At 37.0% G+C, this 21611-nt stretch overlaps 1 protein-coding gene, 1 long non-coding RNA gene and 3 other non-coding genes across 5 annotated transcripts; 2 read left to right on the top strand and 3 right to left on the bottom strand.

Annotated features, from left to right (window-relative positions):
* Positions 1 to 501: 501 nt before the first annotated feature.
* Positions 502 to 573, bottom strand: TRNAM-CAU. Its single transcript has one exon. It is a non-coding gene; the product is annotated as a tRNA-Met (tRNA).
* A 7656-nt stretch (positions 574 to 8229) lies between these two features.
* Positions 8230 to 11718, top strand: LOC109148524 (50S ribosomal protein L6, chloroplastic). Its single transcript, XM_019296265.1, has 3 exons — positions 8230 to 8419; positions 9128 to 9436; positions 11212 to 11718. Exons 1-3 carry the CDS (start codon positions 8325 to 8327, stop codon positions 11546 to 11548), a joined length of 741 nt encoding a protein of 246 aa, XP_019151810.1. The 5' UTR covers positions 8230 to 8324; the 3' UTR covers positions 11549 to 11718.
* Positions 11719 to 12420: 702 nt separating this feature from the next.
* Positions 12421 to 12493, bottom strand: TRNAA-UGC. Its single transcript has one exon. It is a non-coding gene; the product is annotated as a tRNA-Ala (tRNA).
* A 73-nt stretch (positions 12494 to 12566) lies between these two features.
* On the top strand, positions 12567 to 20664 carry LOC109148733. The gene is made up of 3 exons (XR_002048857.1): positions 12567 to 12649; positions 19729 to 19736; positions 20655 to 20664. It is a non-coding gene; the product is annotated as an uncharacterized LOC109148733 (long non-coding RNA).
* On the bottom strand, positions 12576 to 12647 carry TRNAM-CAU. Its single transcript has one exon. It is a non-coding gene; the product is annotated as a tRNA-Met (tRNA).
* Positions 20665 to 21611: the final 947 nt, after the last annotated feature.

Genomic DNA, 21611 nt, shown 5'->3' with positions numbered 1-21611 from the left:
CATTTCGGAAGCCACTCATATCGGCAAATTATGTTGTGCATCCGTATGCACCATGCATGGTGCATACGGATGCAAAAACGACGTCGTTTTAATAAAACGCGCGTCTCCCCTTAAAAAAAAATCAGGTTCGATTCCCAGCAACAACATATGAATTAAAATTTCATAATTGATGAACTATAATTCCATAATCGATCAACTATAATTCCATAATCGATGAACTATAATTCCATAATCTAATCTATGAGCTAAAAATTCCAGAATGAATGAACTAAAATTCCATAATCTATAAACTAAAATTTCAGAATCGATGAACTACAATTCCATAATCGATGAACTATAATTCCATAATCAATGAACTATAATTCCATAATCTATGAACTAAAATTCCAGAATGAATGAACAATATAATGTTGTTGCTGGGAATCGAACCTGAATTTTTTTTAAAGGGAAGACGCGCGTTTTTTAATAAAACGACGTCATTTTGGCATAACAATTGACTCATATCAGAGCCAGGTTTCGATCCTAGGACCTGTGGGTTATGGGCCCACCACGCTTCCGCTGCGCCACTCTGATTCGTTGATTTTTGTTTGGATATTAGTATATTTATCAGTAACAAAGCAAGGCTCCAAAAGTACACAATTCCATCTTCAAAGTCACAATCTTATTGCATAAACACAATGACGGTACTTTAATGCATCTCAGTTGTCATACATAAATCTGGTTCTTGTGGAGTAATTAGGAACATAGGGTGAAAACTATAGGAAAAAGAGTTTTAACAATTTTTTTTTTCAAATTTACTTCCATCTATCTTTAACTTTTTAAAGTGTTTGTTTTTTTTTTTACAATTATGTTTTATTTATTAGGTAAAATTATTGACTTCTAAAAAAATAATAAATAAAAATTTTATTGAGTTAAATCATTCTTTCTCATTTTTTTTTCAAAGCTTGGTAATCCCTATAACTTAAATTATCCGTAGGGAAGGAACTTGATTTTGGTGGGTTTATAAGCATAAGAATCTTTATGCTTTTCAACAAAAATGTTTCAAACATTAGCTTAGGAATGTTTTTTTTGGAAGCTAACAAGAAACAAGAAGTTTAATCTAGAGAGCTCTAATTGACTATAAAATATAGGAAAAATAACATTTTTAGTCCATGAATTGCTTCACTTTTAGAAATTTGGTCTATGTTAATTGATTTAAACAAATTTAGTCCCTTAGCTTAATTATCTATTATGTTGCACTTTCAGTCCCTAATATTATATAATTATTAAACTCCATTTATAAACAGTTTTATGTGCTTATTTTGTCATTTAAAATCAACATCAATGGTTAAAGTTTTATTCTCTCCATGTGAATGTCGTTTTTAACGTAAAAATTGATTCTAAATGTAAAAAAATAAACATATATTTAATGAAGTTTGACAATTATATAACAATAGGAACTAACATTATGGACAAGTAAAGAGCTAAATTTGTGTACTTGTTAGTATGAGAAGTATACATGTGGGTATTTGTTAGTAGAATACGTTTACTGAAAAGTGACTATTAAACAATGAACAACATGTGGATTACATTTGAGTTATTGATTTGTAGTTATTTATAATTGTGTAATCAATCATTTGACTTGATATGACATTATTATCTTTTACATTATATTAATTAGATTAGTATTTTGCATTACTTTACTTTTCTTTCATGTCAAGCTTAATACTCGGTGGCTTTAATTTGGTTTATACAAAAATGTGTGCGTATGTGCGTGCGTGCACGCAATAATTGATCTATTACATTGAGATATTAAAGATATTCCGAGTGATTTAATAATCTGAAAACAACACTCTAACTAGAGTGTAATAAGTTAGACTTATTACATTATTGTTATTTGCGCACAACAATATTTTACCATCTTATTATTATTTATTTATTTATTTAATATTAATAATAATAATAATATTATTATTATTATTATTATTATTATTATTATTATTATTATTATTATTATTATTATTGTTATTGTTATAATTGCAATTTATTCCATAAGATGTCTTTTCTCCACCTTATTATTTGCGCACAACAGCATTTTACCCATATATTATTATCTTTGCGCACAGAAATATTTTACCACCTTATTATTATTATTATTATTATTATTATTATTATTATTATTATTATTAGAAAAAATTACGGTATTGGTTTTAAAGATTGCACTTTTGGTAGGGCATCATTTATTTATAAGAATGGTGCCACAAAAATCTAAAAACCAGCCCTGCACCCATATACAAATAGTGAAACACAAGTGCTACCCAAGCACTTTCCGAGTGTTTCGCACAAAACTACACTCAACTCGAGTATATCGCACAAAGTTATACTCTTACACCAACCAAGTGTCTTGCACAAAGCTACACTTAGGGCTCGTTTGGTTCGCAGAAAATATTTTTAAGGGAAATGGAATTAAAATTCCATGGAAAAACAATTACTAGGAAGATGAATTTCATTGTTTGGTTGGTGAAAAACGAATTACTGGGAATACTAATTCTATTGTTTGGTCAGATTTGGAATTGTAAGGAATAACGAGTATAAAGACCTATGTGTCCCTACAAATTAATAAGAGTAATATAATTAAAAAGAAAACAAGGATAAAATAGGCAAATCATATCACTTTTTCTTCCATCTTCCATGGAAAACAAAATCCTTGGTCCAACCAATGATTTTGTTTTCCTCAAATTTGAGGAATTCTGGAAAATGAATTCCATGAACCAAACACCAAAACATAACATTTTCCTCCACTTTAAGGAAAATATTTTTCTTTAGAAAAACATTTTCCATGAACCAAACATCCCCATAGTTCCACCGAGTGTCTCGCACAAAGCTACATTCAACTCGAGTATATCACACAATGTTATACTCTTACACCAACAAAGTGTCTTGCACAAAGCTACACATAGTTCCACCGAGTTTCTCGCACAAATTAAAGCTACATTCAATTGGGTTTTCACAACACTTTGCTACTTTCCATCTTTCTACACTCAGTAGAGATGAGTTTTACAAGGAAAAAGATTTTTCTCTTTCAGACTTGAATTCTACCATATATGGCTCAATACTTTGCACTTTCTAAATATTTCTTATTGCTTTTCTCGACTGTACTTGTCTTCAAGTCTACTTGGGCATTTATAGCTTGATAAAGTTATTTGCCCTTTGTGGATCTTCAAATCTTGATCATCCACTTGATCTGATAGCTTGTGATAATTTAATCTGCAACTCTCAATGACTTTGGTGGCTTTGTTAGATAAATTTGAATTTTTACTTCCATATCTCACTTCTAGCAATTTCCAAGCCCCAAAAAAAAAAATCTGAGAGGACCTAGATCTTTGATTTGGAAAGCCTTGTGGACATGCCTTTTGATTTGTTGAATCTGCATATTGTCTGGACTGGCCAACACCACATCATCTACATATACCAACAAGGCAATGAATCCATCACCTGTACCCCTGGTGAATAAGGAGGGATCTGCAACAGTTTGCTTGAAGCCAATCTGAAGGAGTTCTGTAGTAAGCTTAGCATTCCACTATCTGCTAGCTTGCTTTAATCCATAAAGGGATTTGGTTAATCTACAAACGATTCCAGGCTTTGGAGCAGTAAAACCTGGTGGGAGGGTCATGTACACTTCTTCATGAAGGTCCTCATGAAGAAATGCATTGTTCACATCTAATTGGTGAAGGTTCCAACCCTTAGCAGCTGCAATGGCCAAAAGAACTCTGATGGTTGTGATTTTAGCTACTGGACTGAAGTTATCTAGGTAGTCCAGCCCTGTTGTTTGTGTGTACCCCTTTGCCACCAACCTGGCTTTATACCTTTCAATGCTTCCATCAGACTTGTGCTTGGCTTTGTACACCCATTTGCAACAAATAGCATGCTTAGTGGGAGGTATATAAGCAATTTCCCAAGTCTCATTTGCCTCAGTGCTTCAATTTCACTTGTCATTGCTTGTTTCCAACAATCCTGTTGTATAGCTTCATTATATGTCTTAGGCTCTTTAATGCAAGAGATACTCATGATATAAGCTTGATACATTTGGGACAGCCTGCTGTGAGATTAAACTGTGGCCAGACTGTTAGGGGAAATTCTGTTACTTTGGCAATCATAATCTGCTAGATAGGATGGAGGTGGAGGCTGTGAGTGTTCCTCATGAATGAAGTCAGATGCATTAGTGATGTCTGAAGATTGTGTCTGACTGATTTCTTCAGGAACAATCGTGGGTTCACAATCAGTGCAAGTTGCATGTTCAGAGGGCAAAATTGGCTACTTTTGCCCCTTCTCCACTGCTTCATTAGTTAGAGAGGGAATAAATCTTCATAAAAAACTACATCCCTTGACACAAAGAACTCTCTAGTTTGGAGATTATAGAGCTTGTACCCTTTTGTCCCAGTGGTGAAGCCCATGAACATGCATCTTCTAGCTCTTGGGGAAAACTTTGTTCTGTGACCACCATGAAGTGAGGCATATGCTAAGCACCCAAAGGCCTTAAGAAGTTGGTATTGAGGCAGCTTACTGAATAGGAGCTGATATGGTATCTTGTTATCTAGGGCTGCTGAGGGTAGTCTGTTAATCAGATAGACAACATGTAAAATGCACTCACCCCAAAAATAATCAGGGAATCCAACTTGGAACTTCAGGGCTCTTGCTGTGGACAAAATATGGGCCATGTTTCCTTTCAACCACACTGTTTTGTTGAGGGGTGTAAACACAAGAAATCTGATGGATTATGCCTGCTTGCAAGTAATAGTCTGGCATAGTGAACTCTTTCCCATTATTTGTCCAAATGCACTTGACCTTCTTTCCAAACTGAGTCTGAATCATGGCACAAAAACCTTGTACAAGCTGTCTTACTTCATCCTTGCGTTTCATAAGATGAACCCATGTGGTCCTGCTGAAATCATCTACAATAGTGAGGAAGTACTGATGTCCAAAAACAGTCTTAATATGGTAGGGTCCCCAAATATCCATATGAACAAGGTGAAAACAGTCAGTTGTAAAAGATTTACTAGCATAAAATGGTAATCTCTTATGTTTTGCCAAATGGCAACAGTCACAAACAACATCTTTTCTAGCTATTACATCTACATTCAGGGATTGCAGGAACCTATTTTTGCATGAGAAGCATGCCCTAGTCTAATATGCCAAATGTTGTTAGCAACAGATTTTACAATAGACAAACAATGCATAAGAGACTGATTTGCTGGAACAAAGTAGTATAGGCCATCCCTTAGCTCAGTTATACCAATCATCTTCCCAAGGTTTGTGTCCTGTATTATGCACTTGTTAGAATACATCAATACATGATAGCTTGATAGTTTAACCAACTCACTTATAGAGATTAGGTTGTAAAGGAACACTAGTACACATAGAGCATCCTGCAATATGATCATATTTGGCAAGCATACTGAACCAATATGTGTGATTGCAACTTTGTTTCCATTTGGTAATGCCACATATTTTCTACTGACTTATCTAGAATTGGTAAGAAGGCTTCTATCACACACTATGTGATGTGTGGCCCCACTATCTAGAATCCACACACTCTTACACTCACTGACAGAGTTGAGAGTAAGTTTACCTTCCAATTTTGTGTTTGGCATAAAGTTGGCTGAGATGGTGTTTGCTTGTAGTGTGCCAGTGCAACCTGTATCCAGAGAGGTGTTCTTTTCCCTTTGCATAAATTCAAGAAACTCAAGATACTTTTTATATCCATCTTGGTTGGTGGGAAAACAACTTTCTTGAGCACTCCCTTGACTGTTTTGTATCTGATTAGCAGAGCCAACATTTCTTCCACTAGGTTTCCATCCTGGGGGATATCCATGTTTTTTATAACATTTCTCAATGGTGTATCCTGTGAATCCACAGTAACTACACACCACCTTTGGCTTATTATTTGGGCAGTGTCTATCTCCCTTGGTAAACATTGCACTACTTGACAGATTGTCAGTTGAATGCCCAAACTGGCTGACATGGCTGTTAAATTCTATGGAAAATTGTCTCTCCTATTGAGAGATCATGGAGAAGGCTTCTCCTGCATCTAGCAGAGGCCTCATCAACATAATTTGATTCCTTGCTCCATTGAACTTATCATCAAACCCAATGAGGAAGACACAAAGCATGTCATTCATTCTCAGTATTGACCACAGTCTTGCTCAAGAAATTATCATTGCATTTGTATCTTTGGGTGCAAATACAGGTAGGTGCTGGTCTTAGGATGAGTAACTCATCCCAAAGCAGTTTCAATTTCGTAAAATATTCATTCACACTGCAATTACCTTGCTTTGTCTGATAGATTTCTGACTTGATCTCTGCAATTCTAAAGACATCTTGCTTGCTGAATCACTTTTTTTAGGTCTATCTATACTCCCTCAGCAGTATCAATCCACAAAACGCTTCTCGCAATCGTCGGAGACAACACCCGAGTTATCCAAGTCACCACCATGTTGTTACAGCGATCCCAGTAGAAGTATTTCAGATCATTCACACTCGGCATCTTAATCGTCCAATTGACGAAGCCGAATTTGTTTTTTTGAAGAGAGGGCAACTTTCATCGCTCTGGCCCATTCGTGATAGTTGCTTCTGTCCAGCACCGATGATACCAATTCCAACGCCGGATTCTCATTCGCGTGAAGATGGTATGGGCTGGTATTATTGTTAGGATCGAAAGGGGGACCAGTGGCCGGAGCTGGGTTAGGGTTCGAAATTGGGGGATTTTCTGTGTTGATTGGATGGGGCAGCGAGCTAGAAGCTCCCTGAGGTTGATTAGTGTGGACTGAAGGCATTGCCCACGCCATTGTTGAGCACTATGGCTCTGATACCATGTGAAGTTTTAGAAGAGAGTATAAACGAAGAAGAAGGAACTTGAAGTGTATTCATTAGAGAGAAACGTAGCAGAACTGGAAAGGTTATATACAGAGTGAAGAAGATGAAGAAGAATAACTGCTTCTAACTAACCAGGCTAACTGCTTTTGTAACTAACTTTTAACTACTCTTCCTATCTGCATTGTAGTCTTGGCTTATTCTTGATACTATATGCAAAAAGACCAAATTGCCATCACTTTTTTTTAATCATTATTAATCCTTGACGTTGATTTAGACAAGATCAATGGTCCTCATCTCACCGCACCTCTGCACCTGAGCGCACCATTCACATTTGAACCTAATTCTACATACATACATATAAATAGATTTTAATTATGAGTAAATACCCAAAATGGTCCTTCGACTATAGCTAAATTCACAAATTGGTCCTCAATTTTCAATTTCACCCAATTAAGTCCTTAACTTTGCAATTTTGACACGATTTGGTCCTCCATCTAATTGATCATTTGTTGACCGTGATCGACGATCTCCAGAAGAACCTTCAGCTCTCGTCGGAGCACGTGGAGGCCTCTAGGATGACGTTGCACCGGTTCGGAAACACGTCGTCTTCTTCGCTCTGGTACGAATTCAACTACATTGAATCCAAAGGGAGGATGAAGAAGGTGACCGGGTTTGGTAGATTGCTTTCGACAGTGAATTCAAATGTAACAGTGCGGTCTGGAAATGCAACCGGAACCTTAAAAAACCGACGATGGACCATGAAATTACATATATATCCTCAAAAATCACAGTCAACAAACGGTCAAATAGACAGAGGATCAAATTGTGTTAAAATTACAAAGTTAAGGACTTAATTGGGTGAAATTGAAAGTTGAGGACCAATTTGTGAATTTAGCTATAGTCGAGGGACCATTTTGGGTATTTACTCTTTAATTATTTCACTATTATTTGAACCTGTGATGTGTATTCTTTTATTTACTTGTACTTGATTAGTCACTATCTGAACATGTTCTAAAGGTTCAAAAAATTTCGAGTACTCAAAAATACCAACCAATATCATCTCATTTTTCAATTATTTCACTATTATTTGAACCTGTGATGTGTATTCTTTTATTTACTTGAACTTGATTTGCCACTATCCAAACATGTTCTATTAGGGTTGAGAAAAATTCGAGTACTACAAAATACCCGACCAATGTCATCCCTAATTATCATATACTATCAATTATGGAGTAAACAGAAATGAACAGTGAAAATTTGTGGTTGGAATATAATTTCCAGAAAGTCAAAGGTTGTTACTTTCAAAAACCCCGGTGGAGTGAAGGTGAAATTATCCAAATTGAAGGTGCCAAAAGTTGAATCCCCAGGATGCTGACATTGAAGATAAGCAGAGGCCCCCCCAGGGTTAACCACAACACACAACCCCAACCAAAACTCACTTGCTTTCTCTCTTGAACCTCCATTTTCTTGCAATGGAGAGAGTAGCAACACTCTCCTCATCAGTGTCCGCCCTTGGGTTTTCTTCATCTGCAGGGACAACTCAGCGCAAGAAAACCTTTGCAACAAGGTACTGTTTAATTTTTCTCAGTTGGGTAACTAGTTGCAGCATCACAATTTTAATGTATTTTGAGATTGAAAGTTTGATACATTTTTTTTTGTGCCAAAGATTGAGTCTTTGATTATTATTAATATTATTTTGTTGAGACTGTTGAAATATAGCAGAAGAATTGGGCTATGTTTCTGGAACCTTGCTGCATTTTCTGGATTGGAATGTTCGCTAAGGAAAATGAATGTTTTGGAGATTCTATTCTAATCCTTGAAGGGTTGGGAATAGACAATTGGCTATTTGTTAAACAGTGACTTATCACTCAGAGCTTTACATTTCTAAGAATGCCTGAATTTGACTATTCCAGGGTTTTGCATTTGATTATTGATCATTTTTCCAATTTGTTATGTAATACTAAACGGGAAACAATTGAATTCTGAAATCATTGTTAGGAATTTGTATGTCCACATTAGCAAGAGAAGAGGCCATAAAACTATTTATTATTTTGGGGAAGAGCTTGTAAATGCCAACTACTTGTATAGTTCATGACATTATGCCTCTTGCTTAATGGACTTCTATTGTTGCATTGCATCTTAGAAATATAGAATATTATGGATATTCTTATTTTTTCTCATCTCTCCAGCTTTGATTTGCTTAATGAAGCATGAACCTTATTCTTGTTCATAATTGTTATATATCTGACAATGTCTTGTTATTGTTCCATGTCAGCAACCTAAGGTCTAATTTCATTGGTGATGCTAGTGGAATCCGTTTCTTTAAGCTCACCATTGCTCGCAACAACTTTGTAAGGAAAACGGTGGAATGCAAGGAATCAAGAATTGGTAAGCAACCAATTCCAGTGCCTTCCAATGTGACAATCAAAATGGAAGGACAAGATTTCAAAGTTAAAGGTCCTCTAGGAGAGTTGGGTATTACTTATCCACGAGAGGTAAAGCTAGAGAAGGAGGAATCGGGAGTGCTTAGGGTCAGAAAGGCTATGGAGACGAGACGGGCTAACGAGATGCATGGTTTATTCAGGTATCAACCACTTTAATTGCATCTTTCTTATTATTTATTGGTTTTATTGTTAACTCTTTGAGCAGCAGATGTTATTAGCATTTTATGTATTTTGGCTATTTAAAGTGAACTTTTTGGGTTCAATTGTACAGTAAATGTCTGGATAGTTTAGCTAGTGTGTGTATGTTCAGGTAGAGAACCAGGATTCAGGAGTTCTTAAATGATTTATAGTTTGCATTATAGATTTCCAATAATCTGTGAAGTGTGAACCCCAGGCATTATCACATCATATAGATTTTTTTTTTCCCAGATCTAGGAACCATTTCTTGTCAGTTGAAGTGTGGTGCATTTATAAATATATTTTTATTCCAGTAGCTGAAAGGTTAGAAATAGGACCAACCGAAAGTTTTTCTTCAGCAAGTTTAACCTTAAACCTACCGGGTTCTTGAATTTATACACAAGCAGGTAGTCATAAGGTGAAATGTCCCAGTCATTTTGTTTATCCTCCATCAGGTTTGAATTCAAAAGCTATCTCTTATCTTGAATTTGAACCGAGTATGACACTAGTAAGATGATAATTTTCAGGATTTTAGTCTTGGTTTATACTTAAAATCGAGGAGCCGGGATAAGAAGTCTATTGGCTGTGAATTCTGAGCATAGCATTTTACTTTAGTTACAATTTTGGTGCTTTTATCTGACACTGAAAATTCTGAAAGGACCCAAGTGGAGCATATAAATCAAAGTGAAAGTGAAGTTAGTTTTTAAAGTTTCAAGTAGGTAAACTTGCAGACTGATAGGCCTAGTGTTACATGCCATGAGTTAGGCCCAAAAAAATAACTGGTAATTCAACTCAAATAGTTGTATCCATCAATAGATCATCCCACTAAGAGGCTTGACCCAAAAGTGATAAATCACAATTGATAACTAAGGATAATCTTCGGATGAGGATAAGTGTCATCCTTGTATAGTGGCAAAATTAATGATATTGGTTGACCCCAACTCATTCTTGATCTTTAGGCTTAGATGGAGCACTATGTAAAGGGGGCAGTTCTTTATTATAAGGTATATCAGTATTTACACACATATATCCTACTCCATAATCATTTTTCATTCAAAGTAATGGCTTGAGCTCTGGAGCTATTTATGATACTCCATTGTTTATAGTTAATAGATAAATAATGTGTATTTTTGGTGACTTATTGAATTGAATCACATAGACTGAATGCTAAATGAGTGAATGATTAGCGTTATGTAGCACTTATCATTTATTCATCCAAGAAAGAGATCATTTATTCTTAGTCACTGTTGATCCTTGTTATCCAATTATCCAACTATAGTATGACCTTTTCTACTTCATGATTATAGACTTGCATATTCTCTGAGGTTGATCTTCATGGGTTGAATTGCTATTGGTCATTTGTTACCGTGAATACGATGCCTTTTTTTTTTTTTTTTGCCGTTACCGTGAATTAGTGGCATATCACTTTATAGATATGTATATTGTCAAATGAAACTGTAGTAGAATTAAAATGATATATACATCAATGTTGCTATAATGATACTAGTGTGTAGAAAATAAAACTAAAAAACAGAGCTCATGCAATAACGTATATATATTAAATGAACCTGAAGTGTAATTAAAATGATACTTCAGTGTTATTATAATGAAACTAGTGTGTCTGAAAAATGAAACCAAAGTGTGTCCAATAGTTCATGGTTGTAATGGTATGGAATGCCCAAATATTTAGGGCTCATTCCGACATTGTTAATGACAGTCTTCCACTTTCCATTGCCAGGACCCTCACCGACAACATGATTGTAGGCGTATCTAAGGGGTTTGACAAGAAACTGCAGTTGGTTGGTGTAGGGTACCGTGCGATGGTTGAAGGCAAAGATATAGTTCTTAATCTCGGATTCTCTCATCCGGTTCGGATGGCAATCCCTGATGGCTTGCAGGTTAAGGTTGAAGAGAACACTAGAATCACTGTGAGTGGATACGATAAATCTGCCATCGGTCAGTTTGCTGCCTCGATTAGGAAATGGAGGCCTCCGGAGCCGTATAAAGGTAAGGGTGTGAAGTATGCCGATGAAGTTATTAGAAGAAAGGAGGGTAAAGCTGGAAAGAAGAAGTGATAACTTACCTGTCATTGTTAGTTGTTTTCCCTTGTTCAATGTATGTATATCATGTGATGTGCATTAACAACACCCTCAATTTTTGACTTTGGTTAGTGTACAACAAAACTCATTCTTCTTCCTTCTCTTCTTGCTATCTATCTATCTGCAACTAAATTTTCTTGTATTAAGATGCTGATCCCTTTACTTTAGACTAATTGTGGGTTTAACATGTCATTCATTCCCTTTGGAACCCAAATTTTTATCTTGATGAAGCCCACAGCTTTTTGGTGAAGTTCTTCTCCCAAAGTTAGGATGGACATATATATATATATATATATATATATATATATATATATATATATATGGTTAGAGATGACTATATCCACTGTTCGATTCCCCTATATATATATATATATATATATATATATATATATATATATATATAGTTAGAGATGACTATATCCACTGTTCGATTCCCCTTTGTAATATCAAAACTCTTCTTTGCCTCCCTCCCACCCACATGATAAGTGTACATTTTGAAAACTTAACTCACATATACTTTTAAGTTGTCATCGTAAATACTTAGTAATGAGGTATAAACTAAATGCACAAAAGAAAGGCAGGATTTTGCGTGAATAGTTTTCAAAAAACCTAGAGGGTTGTGGTTCTAAATGTGAATGCAGGATTCAATATAATAAGCATCGAAAGAAAGGGAACTGTGGGGGGATTGCTAGGGATGACAAAGGAGAGTGGATATCTAGTTTCATGTGTAAGTTTGATGCACTGTAAAATAGTGGGTGAAGTTCAGATTTTGCGTGAATAGTTGTCAAAAAACCTAGAAAAGTATAAATCTTAAAATGCAACAAAGTTTGGGTAACGCCACAACTGACTGGAGATGCGGGGGATCGAACCCCGTGCCTCTCGCATGCAAAGCGAGCGCTCTACCATTTGAGCTACATCCCCAACGCGAAAAGTTCTTTTATACAAATATTTGTATCGTTTATAATTGTTGAACAAGGAAGAGGAAAAAAATCGGAAGCTACTCTATCAGAGCCAGGTTTCGATCCTGGGACCTGCGGGTTATGGGCCCACCACGCTTCCGCTGCGCCACTCTGATTTGTTGATTCTAGCTACTTATTACTATATTTATTCATTATGTTTTTCAGCGAGGCTAAAAACATAACCCATTCCCTCAACCACAGCCACCATCCTTATTATCGCCTAAACACAATGACGGTACTTTAATGCATCTCACTCTTATATAAATCTTGTTATTGTGGAGTAATTAGGAACATTGATTAAATAGAGAAAACTATAGCCTATAGGAAATCATTTTTTATTTTTTTAAAAGTTTGTTAATTCTCATAACTTAAATTATTTGTATCAAAGGAACGTGATTTGGGTGGGTTTAGAAGCATCAGAATCTTTATGCTTTTTAACAAAAATGCTTCAAACATGAGGACAATTAACTAATGCTTAAAAATGAATTTTTGGAAGCTAACAAGAAACAAGAAAAAATTTAATCTACTGTCCACCATGTTTTACGTTGCATTGTTAACGTAGGTGCAAAATAATATTCAAATTATATGTTTGAAGTTCACATATTATGTGTTTGTAAATAAATTGAAGGCACATAATATGTTAACTTCAAACACATAATTTGTTAATAGCAGACACATATTATGCTACATATTATGTGTCTGCAGTTAACACATTGCTGGAAATTATGAAATTTCCGACCACCTGAAAGTGATCTTATATCAAATCGAAAGCAAAGAGTTGTCGGAAATAGCAACAAAGGTTTTTCCGAATACTAAAAGTGATCGGAACAAGACTTTCGACTTGATTTAAGATCATTTTCTGGTGGTCAGAAATCCAATAATTTTCAGCAATGACATATTATTCGTTTGTAATTACCATATTATGTGTTTGTAGTTAACATAATATGTAATTTCAATTTATTTACAAACAAATAATATGTTAACTACAGATACATAATTTTTGGACCAGGATCTACGATATAAGTTGAATCCTAGTCCATGGTATAACAATTGGCATGATCCGAGCGTTGGATTCGTATTCATAATATCAGAACTCTTCTTTCCCATTGTAAATACTTACTAATTTCAATCTTATAAATAAATAAATTAATTAAAACTAATGAAGTACAAACTAAATGCACAAAAGAAAGAGTTAATATCCAAAATGGTCATCGACTATGATGGTTTTTCTCGATTTCGTCCTAAACGATTTTTGTGACCTAATTTAGCCCTAAACTTGTGTGTTTTTGCTCAATGTAGTTCTCCATTTACATTTCTATCCATGTGCGGTTAAATCCAAGGGTAATTTGGTAATTGCAAAATTATCTCCTCTTTCACCCATGTTGTTTACTAGCTACTTGCCAATTTCTTTCTACCATTTTCGCATATTACCAATTGATGGAGGAATTGTACCTTGAAATTCATTGTTAGATAATCCCAAATATACCGGGTTAGAAAAAATAAAACCCATAAGAGTGAGGAGTTCTCCATAGATTTCATTCACGGAGAAATTGAGTCAAGATAGGTTTCCAAACCAATGGTCAGAATGCATAACAAATGAGCCTGTGAAAGATTTTAATTGTCCTAGATAGAGAACAGACCCGTTAGGGTAGTTGAATTCATGAATTGAATGCATCTTTGATTTTCAAATGCGCAACTCTCTCTTCATCCAAGCAGCTAAAACTTCCATAATCTTGAAGTCCTACTAGCAAGCAACCTAATGATTCAACGTCCATAAATTTAAGAGGTAAAGATTCTACATAGCTTAAATAATGTGTACTACTTGATGGATTTAATTAACTCAGGTGGACCAAATTAATAAACCCGATAAATAAAGGATAATGTAAATAGATAAACGAAATAGGCAAAACAAGTGTTGTAGGGTTACGAAAACCAAATGTTATATTAATAATGGAGTTGTCAAGCTATTACAATGGTGTTGCAATGCTATTACAATAGTAGTTTACAACAAAAACGATAGAACATGTCTTAATGAGACAATAGTGAGGCTTTTTATACATGATGCGCCCCCTAACCACCCCTAATTCGGTGGGATGGTTGCATCTCCGCGTTGACTGTGCCCGGACCTGAGACTGGGCTCCTAGCTTGATTGGCTGAGGCCTCTTGGCTGAGACCTTGGGCCGAGGCCTATTGGCTGAAACCTTGGGCCGAAGCCTATTGGCCGAGACCTTGGGCCGAGGCCGGGGCTCAACCTTGGGGCCCCGGGTACGCTCTATACCTTCTTGCTCCGTCTATTCGGGTCAGTTTGCTCCGATTATAATATATCCATCATCAGTCCCCCACTCTTCGAGCTGCGATAAGTCGTCAGTGAAGGAGAGTAGATATCCTGACCCGTCTTTCGTGCGCAAATATCCCGATCGAACTAGGCCGACCGCACTTGAGTATAATTTCATCGCGAATGGACTCATTTTCCTGCGAAATCTCTTCTACATGTGGTAGAATCCCAATAAAAATATTATTCTTCCCTATAAAAGTATTGAAAACACCACCAAATCACATCCATCAATTCCCATCATTTCCCCATCAATTCCAAGCAATTTTTCCCCTATCCCAATACCTTTTTTGAATTTCAAAAGGTGGTCAACCCTAAAAAAAAGTGGTTAACCCTCCCCCCCCCCCCCCCCCCCATTTTCCCCCCTCTTTCTTCCCATTTCCCTATTTTTAACCCCATTCCCCTCCATTCGGCCACACTACTCCAAGATTCCACCAAAAATTATCTCAAGCTTCTTCCAAGGTCAAGAGCTCTCTCCTGAGTCCCCCGAGCCGAGTCTTAAATTCGAGCCCGGTTAGTTTCTTCCCTCCCCCTCTTTTTTACATGTTCGGCCTCCGTCGGTTTTTTTCAAACTATTCCTCCCACGGCCGAGAGGCCTCCTCCCCCACTCTCCTTGTTCATTCTTCGTGTTTGCATGCACTTTATCTTTGACCTTGATATTTTGGGTTCCATTAGTGATAGTGAGGTTGTCATGGACGTTGTTACCCCCCCTAAGCGAGTCCCCCCCCCCCCCCAAACCGAGGTTACCGAAGTCCACAAGGACCCCATAAACGCCCCTCATCTCCAAATTGTGGAACCCGAACAGAGCTTAGATTTTGATCCCTCTGTGGTCTACACCGAACTCGAGTTGAACATTCCTCGTTCTAACTGCTCACACCTCACGGCCCGCCAATTGGAAAAAAAACCATCAAAATAGTGGAGTCGGGTGTCGAGGTGGTAGCACCCTCCCCGGGTAGCAACGTGACCGAGCCCCCGGGGAACAACTTTTTTGGCATCCACATCCTCTCTTTGTCCTACGGTCTTCGTTTTGCCCTCCATCATTTTGTCTTGACCCTCCTTAACCATTACGAGATTAGCCCGGGTCAATTAGTCCAGAATTCTTATTATATGCTTCTAGCTTTCCTTCTACGGTGTAGGGAGATTCATGTCACCCCCTACTTGGACTTATTCAACTATCTCTTCCAAGTTACAGGTTCTTTGGCCTCCGCAAGCAAGGGGTACGTGACCTTCTCAGCCCGTCCTCGTATGAAAACCCTCCAAGACATACATTCTTCAAACAAGCATTGGAAGCCCGCATTTGTGTTCATTTCCGCTATGCCGGTGCTCCCCTTCGTATCTCTTTGGAACAATTGTTTCCGCAAACACAAAACCCCCGAGCCTACTCCTCTTTGCTAGATGATGTTCATGCCTTCTGCCATCCGGGTCTCGTACTCTATATAGAGCCCATGCTAAGCGTGGAGAGCATAGCGGGCTTGGGCTTCACACCCGGCACACCTCTTCTGCCACCACTGCCCGGGCCCCGCACGACCTCGCCCGAGCCCATCTGTGACAACCCAAATATTTAATCCCAAATTTCTATTTAATAAAGTTTCAAAATAAATTTTTTTTTTCTACAATGATTTATTTCCTAAAATTTTGAGTCAAAAGTCTATTTGAGACGAAATTGCCATTATCATTTTAAGTCTAAAATGTTCTAAGCCCAATTTATTTAATTCCTGAGCCCAATTGATTTCTATTTCCTCAAATCTATAAAAATTAGTTAAGCCCAAATTATTTGAAACTCATTTATTAAGCCCAAAGAGTATATTTTATTGTTCTTGAACCCAATACCTTAGCCCAACTTCCTAAAGATAGCCTAGCCCAAACCCAACACTCTATATTTCAACCCTAAGCCCAACTTAGAAATATAAATATATTGTATGGATAATGGATGAGCTATTTCTTCTTCTGGAGACACCAAACAACCCCTGTCCGCCTCTCAGCTCATTTCTCTCTTCGCGTCTCTCTTTCTCAGTTTCTCTTTTCCAGACAACAACAACAATACTAACACATTCAACCTAGCAACCACAAACGCCCTCTTCTCCGAGTCGGTCAGAGCTAAACAGAGGGCAGTGGTGGTAGCTCCTTCCATGTACTTCTGTAACACCCCATTTTTTATAAATCTTAATTACAATTCTAAACCACAATTAACATAATCTAAGCAGCAGATAAACAACTTAATAAGAAAATTTGTGGGAATGTCACTGCCATAACCACCACTCCGTAGTGATAGGCTAAGGGTGGAACTAGAACTAAAGATAGAATAACTAACATCCATAGAACTTAGTCAAAAGTCATAAGGGGAAAAGATACCCCGATGTCTACATCATCAATCAACATCAAAACAACATAAGTCTAAAATCCGATAAATAACATCATAATCAAACATTAAGAGTTTAGACTTCTATAACTACTAGACTAGTCTAACTCGACCACTTCTCAACGCTGGGTCCACCTGAAAGGGGTTTTACAAACAACATATAGACAAATAGGAAAACACATGTTAGCTCGAAGCTAAGTATAACCACACTCAACCCTGTAAAGTACTATAGAGTATACTTTGAAAAACATTTGATAACATTCATAATCAACAATCTCATCACATAGGCAACTATAGTTACATCACAACCTTTCTATATGCTTGCAACCTATAATATCAACATGCATGCTTCAAATACAAATAACTCATCAACATAAGTCTACCAACACATATATCTCATAACAAATCTCAACATAACTAACTCATGCTATCAAATTCTCATTAGGCAAAACTGGACATAAAAAGACTTCAGAATGCACCAGGCAATCATACTCATAAACAACTCGGTTAATCATTCTCATTATGCAAACTCATGCAATACTATACTCATATGCAACTCGTGCAAGTACTATACTCAAATGCAATCTCGTGCAACATTCTCTTTATGCAAACATGTGCTATCTATAAGTATACTCATACACTCGCTTGTAAAATAAAATATTGTTCTATGGAGGTTTCTTAGAGCCATAAGGACTCTCTTGCTTTCTTTCTTAGAGTCGCAATGACTCACTTTCTTTCTTTCTTTCTTTCTTTCTTTCTTTCTTAGAGTCGCAATGACTCGTTTTCTTTGCAAATGGACGAGGTAGGAACTTCACCGTATCGTGAACGAACCTATCCGAGCACGACGTCTAGCCGGCCTAATACTCATCTCGTCCACCGAACCACTCTCTTGGTTCTATGCTCAGACTTTGTGGAATCAGGTATCGAACTTTTAGCGTGCACACCCCCTGACCAGGATTCCAAGCCTGGCGAGCAGTTTCCAACCTCGTAACGTGGGAATACACCGCGTTACATGTACTGGGACCGCAATGTCCATAACAATTCATCCGAGAGGACATAGTCCAAACGGGTCCTCCAAAACAAGGTTTCATCACCATAGATATATATAGATATATCGCTCATGCATTTTGTAAATGCAATGTAACACCCCACTTTTCTAACTCTTAATCACAACTCTAAACAGTCATTAACATAAACTAAGCAGCGGAAATAATACTAAAAAGATAACTAGTGGGAATGTCACCGCCACAACCACCACTCCGTGATGATTGAACAGGCTAAGGGTAAAACTAGAGATAAGATAAAAATTTGGCATCCAAATAAAATATTGGAAACATAAGGGGGGGAAACGTCACCCCAAAAGTCTACATCATCTTCAAGAACATAGAGTCAATAAGTCTAAAATCCATAACATGATCATCAATAAAACTAGAGTTTAGACATCTCAAACTAAGAGACTAATCTAACTCGATCTCTTCTCATTGCTGGGCCCACCTGAAAGGGGTTTTGCAAGCAACACATAGGCAAATAGAAAAAACACCCGTTAGCACGAAGCTAAGTATAACCACACTCAACCCTGTAAAGCATTCTAGCATTTACTTTGAAAACATTTGATTTCTCTTGGAAACAACAAACTTATCTCTAATCATCTTTAGATCTATCACATACTTTCTAAATGCTTGCAACCTATAATATCAACTAGCATGCTTATATACATTTAAGACTGAACACTTAGATACTTCAACATATAAACACTTCAATTACATTAACAAGCAACTCATGCTTACGGATAGGATCATACTAATAAACCATATAACAGGTACTTTATGCTCTCACATTCTCATCACATAAACTTGATATACAAGGCTTCAAATATAACAAAATAATCATGCTCGTTGAACAATCTTAAATCAATATTCTCATTATGTAATCTCATGCGATATTCTACTCAAATGCAATCTTGTGCAACACTATTCATCATACTCATATGCAATCTTGTGCAACACTATTCATCATACTCATATGCAATCTCGTGCAATACTATAATCATACTCATATGCAATCTCGTGCAATACTATAATCATACTCATATGCAATCTCGTGCAAGACTATAATCATATGCAATCATGTGCAGTTCTATATTCATATGCAATCTCGTGCAATACTATATACATACTCATATGCAATCTCGTGCAACAATATACTCATAATCTTATGCAATCTCGTGCAATACTATAACATACTCATATGCAATCTCGTGCAAGACTATAAACATACTCATATGCAATCTCGTGCAACAATATACTCATACTCATATGCAATCTTGCGCAACAATATACTCATACTCATATGCAATCTCGTGCAATACTATAAACATACTCATATGCAATCTCGTGCAACAATATACTCATACTCATATGCAATCTCGTGCAATAATATACTCATACTCATATGCAATCTCGTGCAATAATATATATATACTCAATCACTCATTATAAAAATAGAGTACTTTCTGTGGAGGTCTCTTTCTTACTTTTGAGTCTCTCTTGACTTGCTTTCTTTCTCTTGAGTTTCTCTTGACTCACTTTCTTTCTCTTGAGTTTCTCTTGACTCACTTTCTTTCTCTTGAGTCTCTCTTGACTCCCTTTCTTTCTCTTGAGTCTCTCTTGACTCACTTTCTTTCTCTTGAGTCTCTCTTGACTCACTTTCTTTCTTTTACTCGTAGATGGCTTAGGGTTTCACCAATGCGTGTATTACCCCATCGGGAACGACATAAATCCGACCCAATATCTCATACCGTCTACGGAACCAATCTCGTGGTTCTATCTCTATGGAATCAGGAATCGAATTATTAGTGTGCACACCCCCTAACCAGGATTCCAAGCCTGGTGGGCAGTTTCCAACCTTGTAACGTGGGAATACGCCACGTTACATATACTGGGACCGCAATGTCCATAAATATCTCCCGAGAGGACATAGTCCAAACGGTATCCTCCAAAACCACACCGATATAGATAATACATAAATATATCTCTCACGCATCAATCTCATGCATGCAACGACTCTACTACTTCTCAATGCATCAAAGAATGATATACCACATGCTTATGGTTTTTTGAAAGTATTCTTGGGCTCACGTTGGCCACTTATGCATTTTTGAAATATGACACATGTGAAATGTCAAAATGCTCTATAACATGCTTCTAAATCATGTATAAAATATCATGAAACACTTAAGAATATAACGTCATGCTTGGTTTGCAACATAACAAATTCTATACATTCTATCAACAAAATATGCTTCATTTCTCATTGATCAAATATCACAATCTAGTCATGCTTTCATAATAAATCATATTCACAAATGATCATGCTTCTGTACTCAATAAAAACATCATCAGATCACATAGTCAAATAATTCTTCATACACAGTAAACTAGCAAATATATACTCTGTGTAGCAATTCTTCAATAAAACCTTCATAACATACTCGTTTTTAATCCAAATTCAACGAAATCAAAGCCAAAACGTGCGTCGAGACGGTCCCGAAGAGCCGAGCCACAAGGGCCCGTAACACTCAGCTCGAAACAACACGTAGTTGAGCCACAAGGGCCCGACCACTGCACAAAATCTCCTCAGAATCAAAGTCAGGGACCTGGGGCGGGACTCCTTATGGTCCGCCCCATGTACCCCGCTACTCCACCGGGACTAGGTGGTGGCCCTCCTCTAGGGCCGTGCCCTAGTCCCGTGCAACAACGGCTCTAGCCGGCGGCCTTCCTGATGGGCCGTTAGTCTGATCTGGTGCACACTGTGTACACCAGAAGGCTTTCTCATCTGCAAAACTCAATCCAAACAAGTCCAAAACAATCTCAACAACTCACAAACAAGTACTAGATCACTTCTAAGCATAAACACAACAAAATCTCATAGATTCTACTCAATACTAAGGCTTCACAGAGCCAAATTTCAAGAAGGAATCCATGGGGTTATACCTCTTGTAGTTTTTTCTCTTGTAGCTTGGTTTCCACCTTCTTCCTTAGCTAGCTACAACCTCCTTCACCTTCTAAACATCTCAACAAACCACACAACCAACTTAAACTAGGATCTCAAAGAATGATGAAATCTAGAAGGGAGAATGAGTGGATGGAGATGAAGGTTGAAAACTTACTGTGATTCCTTGGTGTTCTTACAGGGGAGGGAGCTCAATGGTGGAAACAAAGAGGCTAAGTCTGATAAATGCTCAATATATAGGAGCACAAAACCCTAGGATGATCTCTTATGATTCGTGGATGGAAAAGTGGTAAATAGTTAGGCTAGAAGATGGAATTAGACAAGTTTTGGATAGTTTGTGATCTACCATGCTTCATGGACCATGGGCTAGAATTGCTA

This window comes from Ipomoea nil, unplaced genomic scaffold, assembly GCF_001879475.1.
Source record: "Ipomoea nil cultivar Tokyo-kokei standard unplaced genomic scaffold, Asagao_1.1 scaffold2144, whole genome shotgun sequence".
NCBI lineage: Eukaryota > Viridiplantae > Streptophyta > Magnoliopsida > Solanales > Convolvulaceae > Ipomoea > Ipomoea nil.
This window is presented reverse-complemented; position numbering and strand designations above follow the sequence as displayed.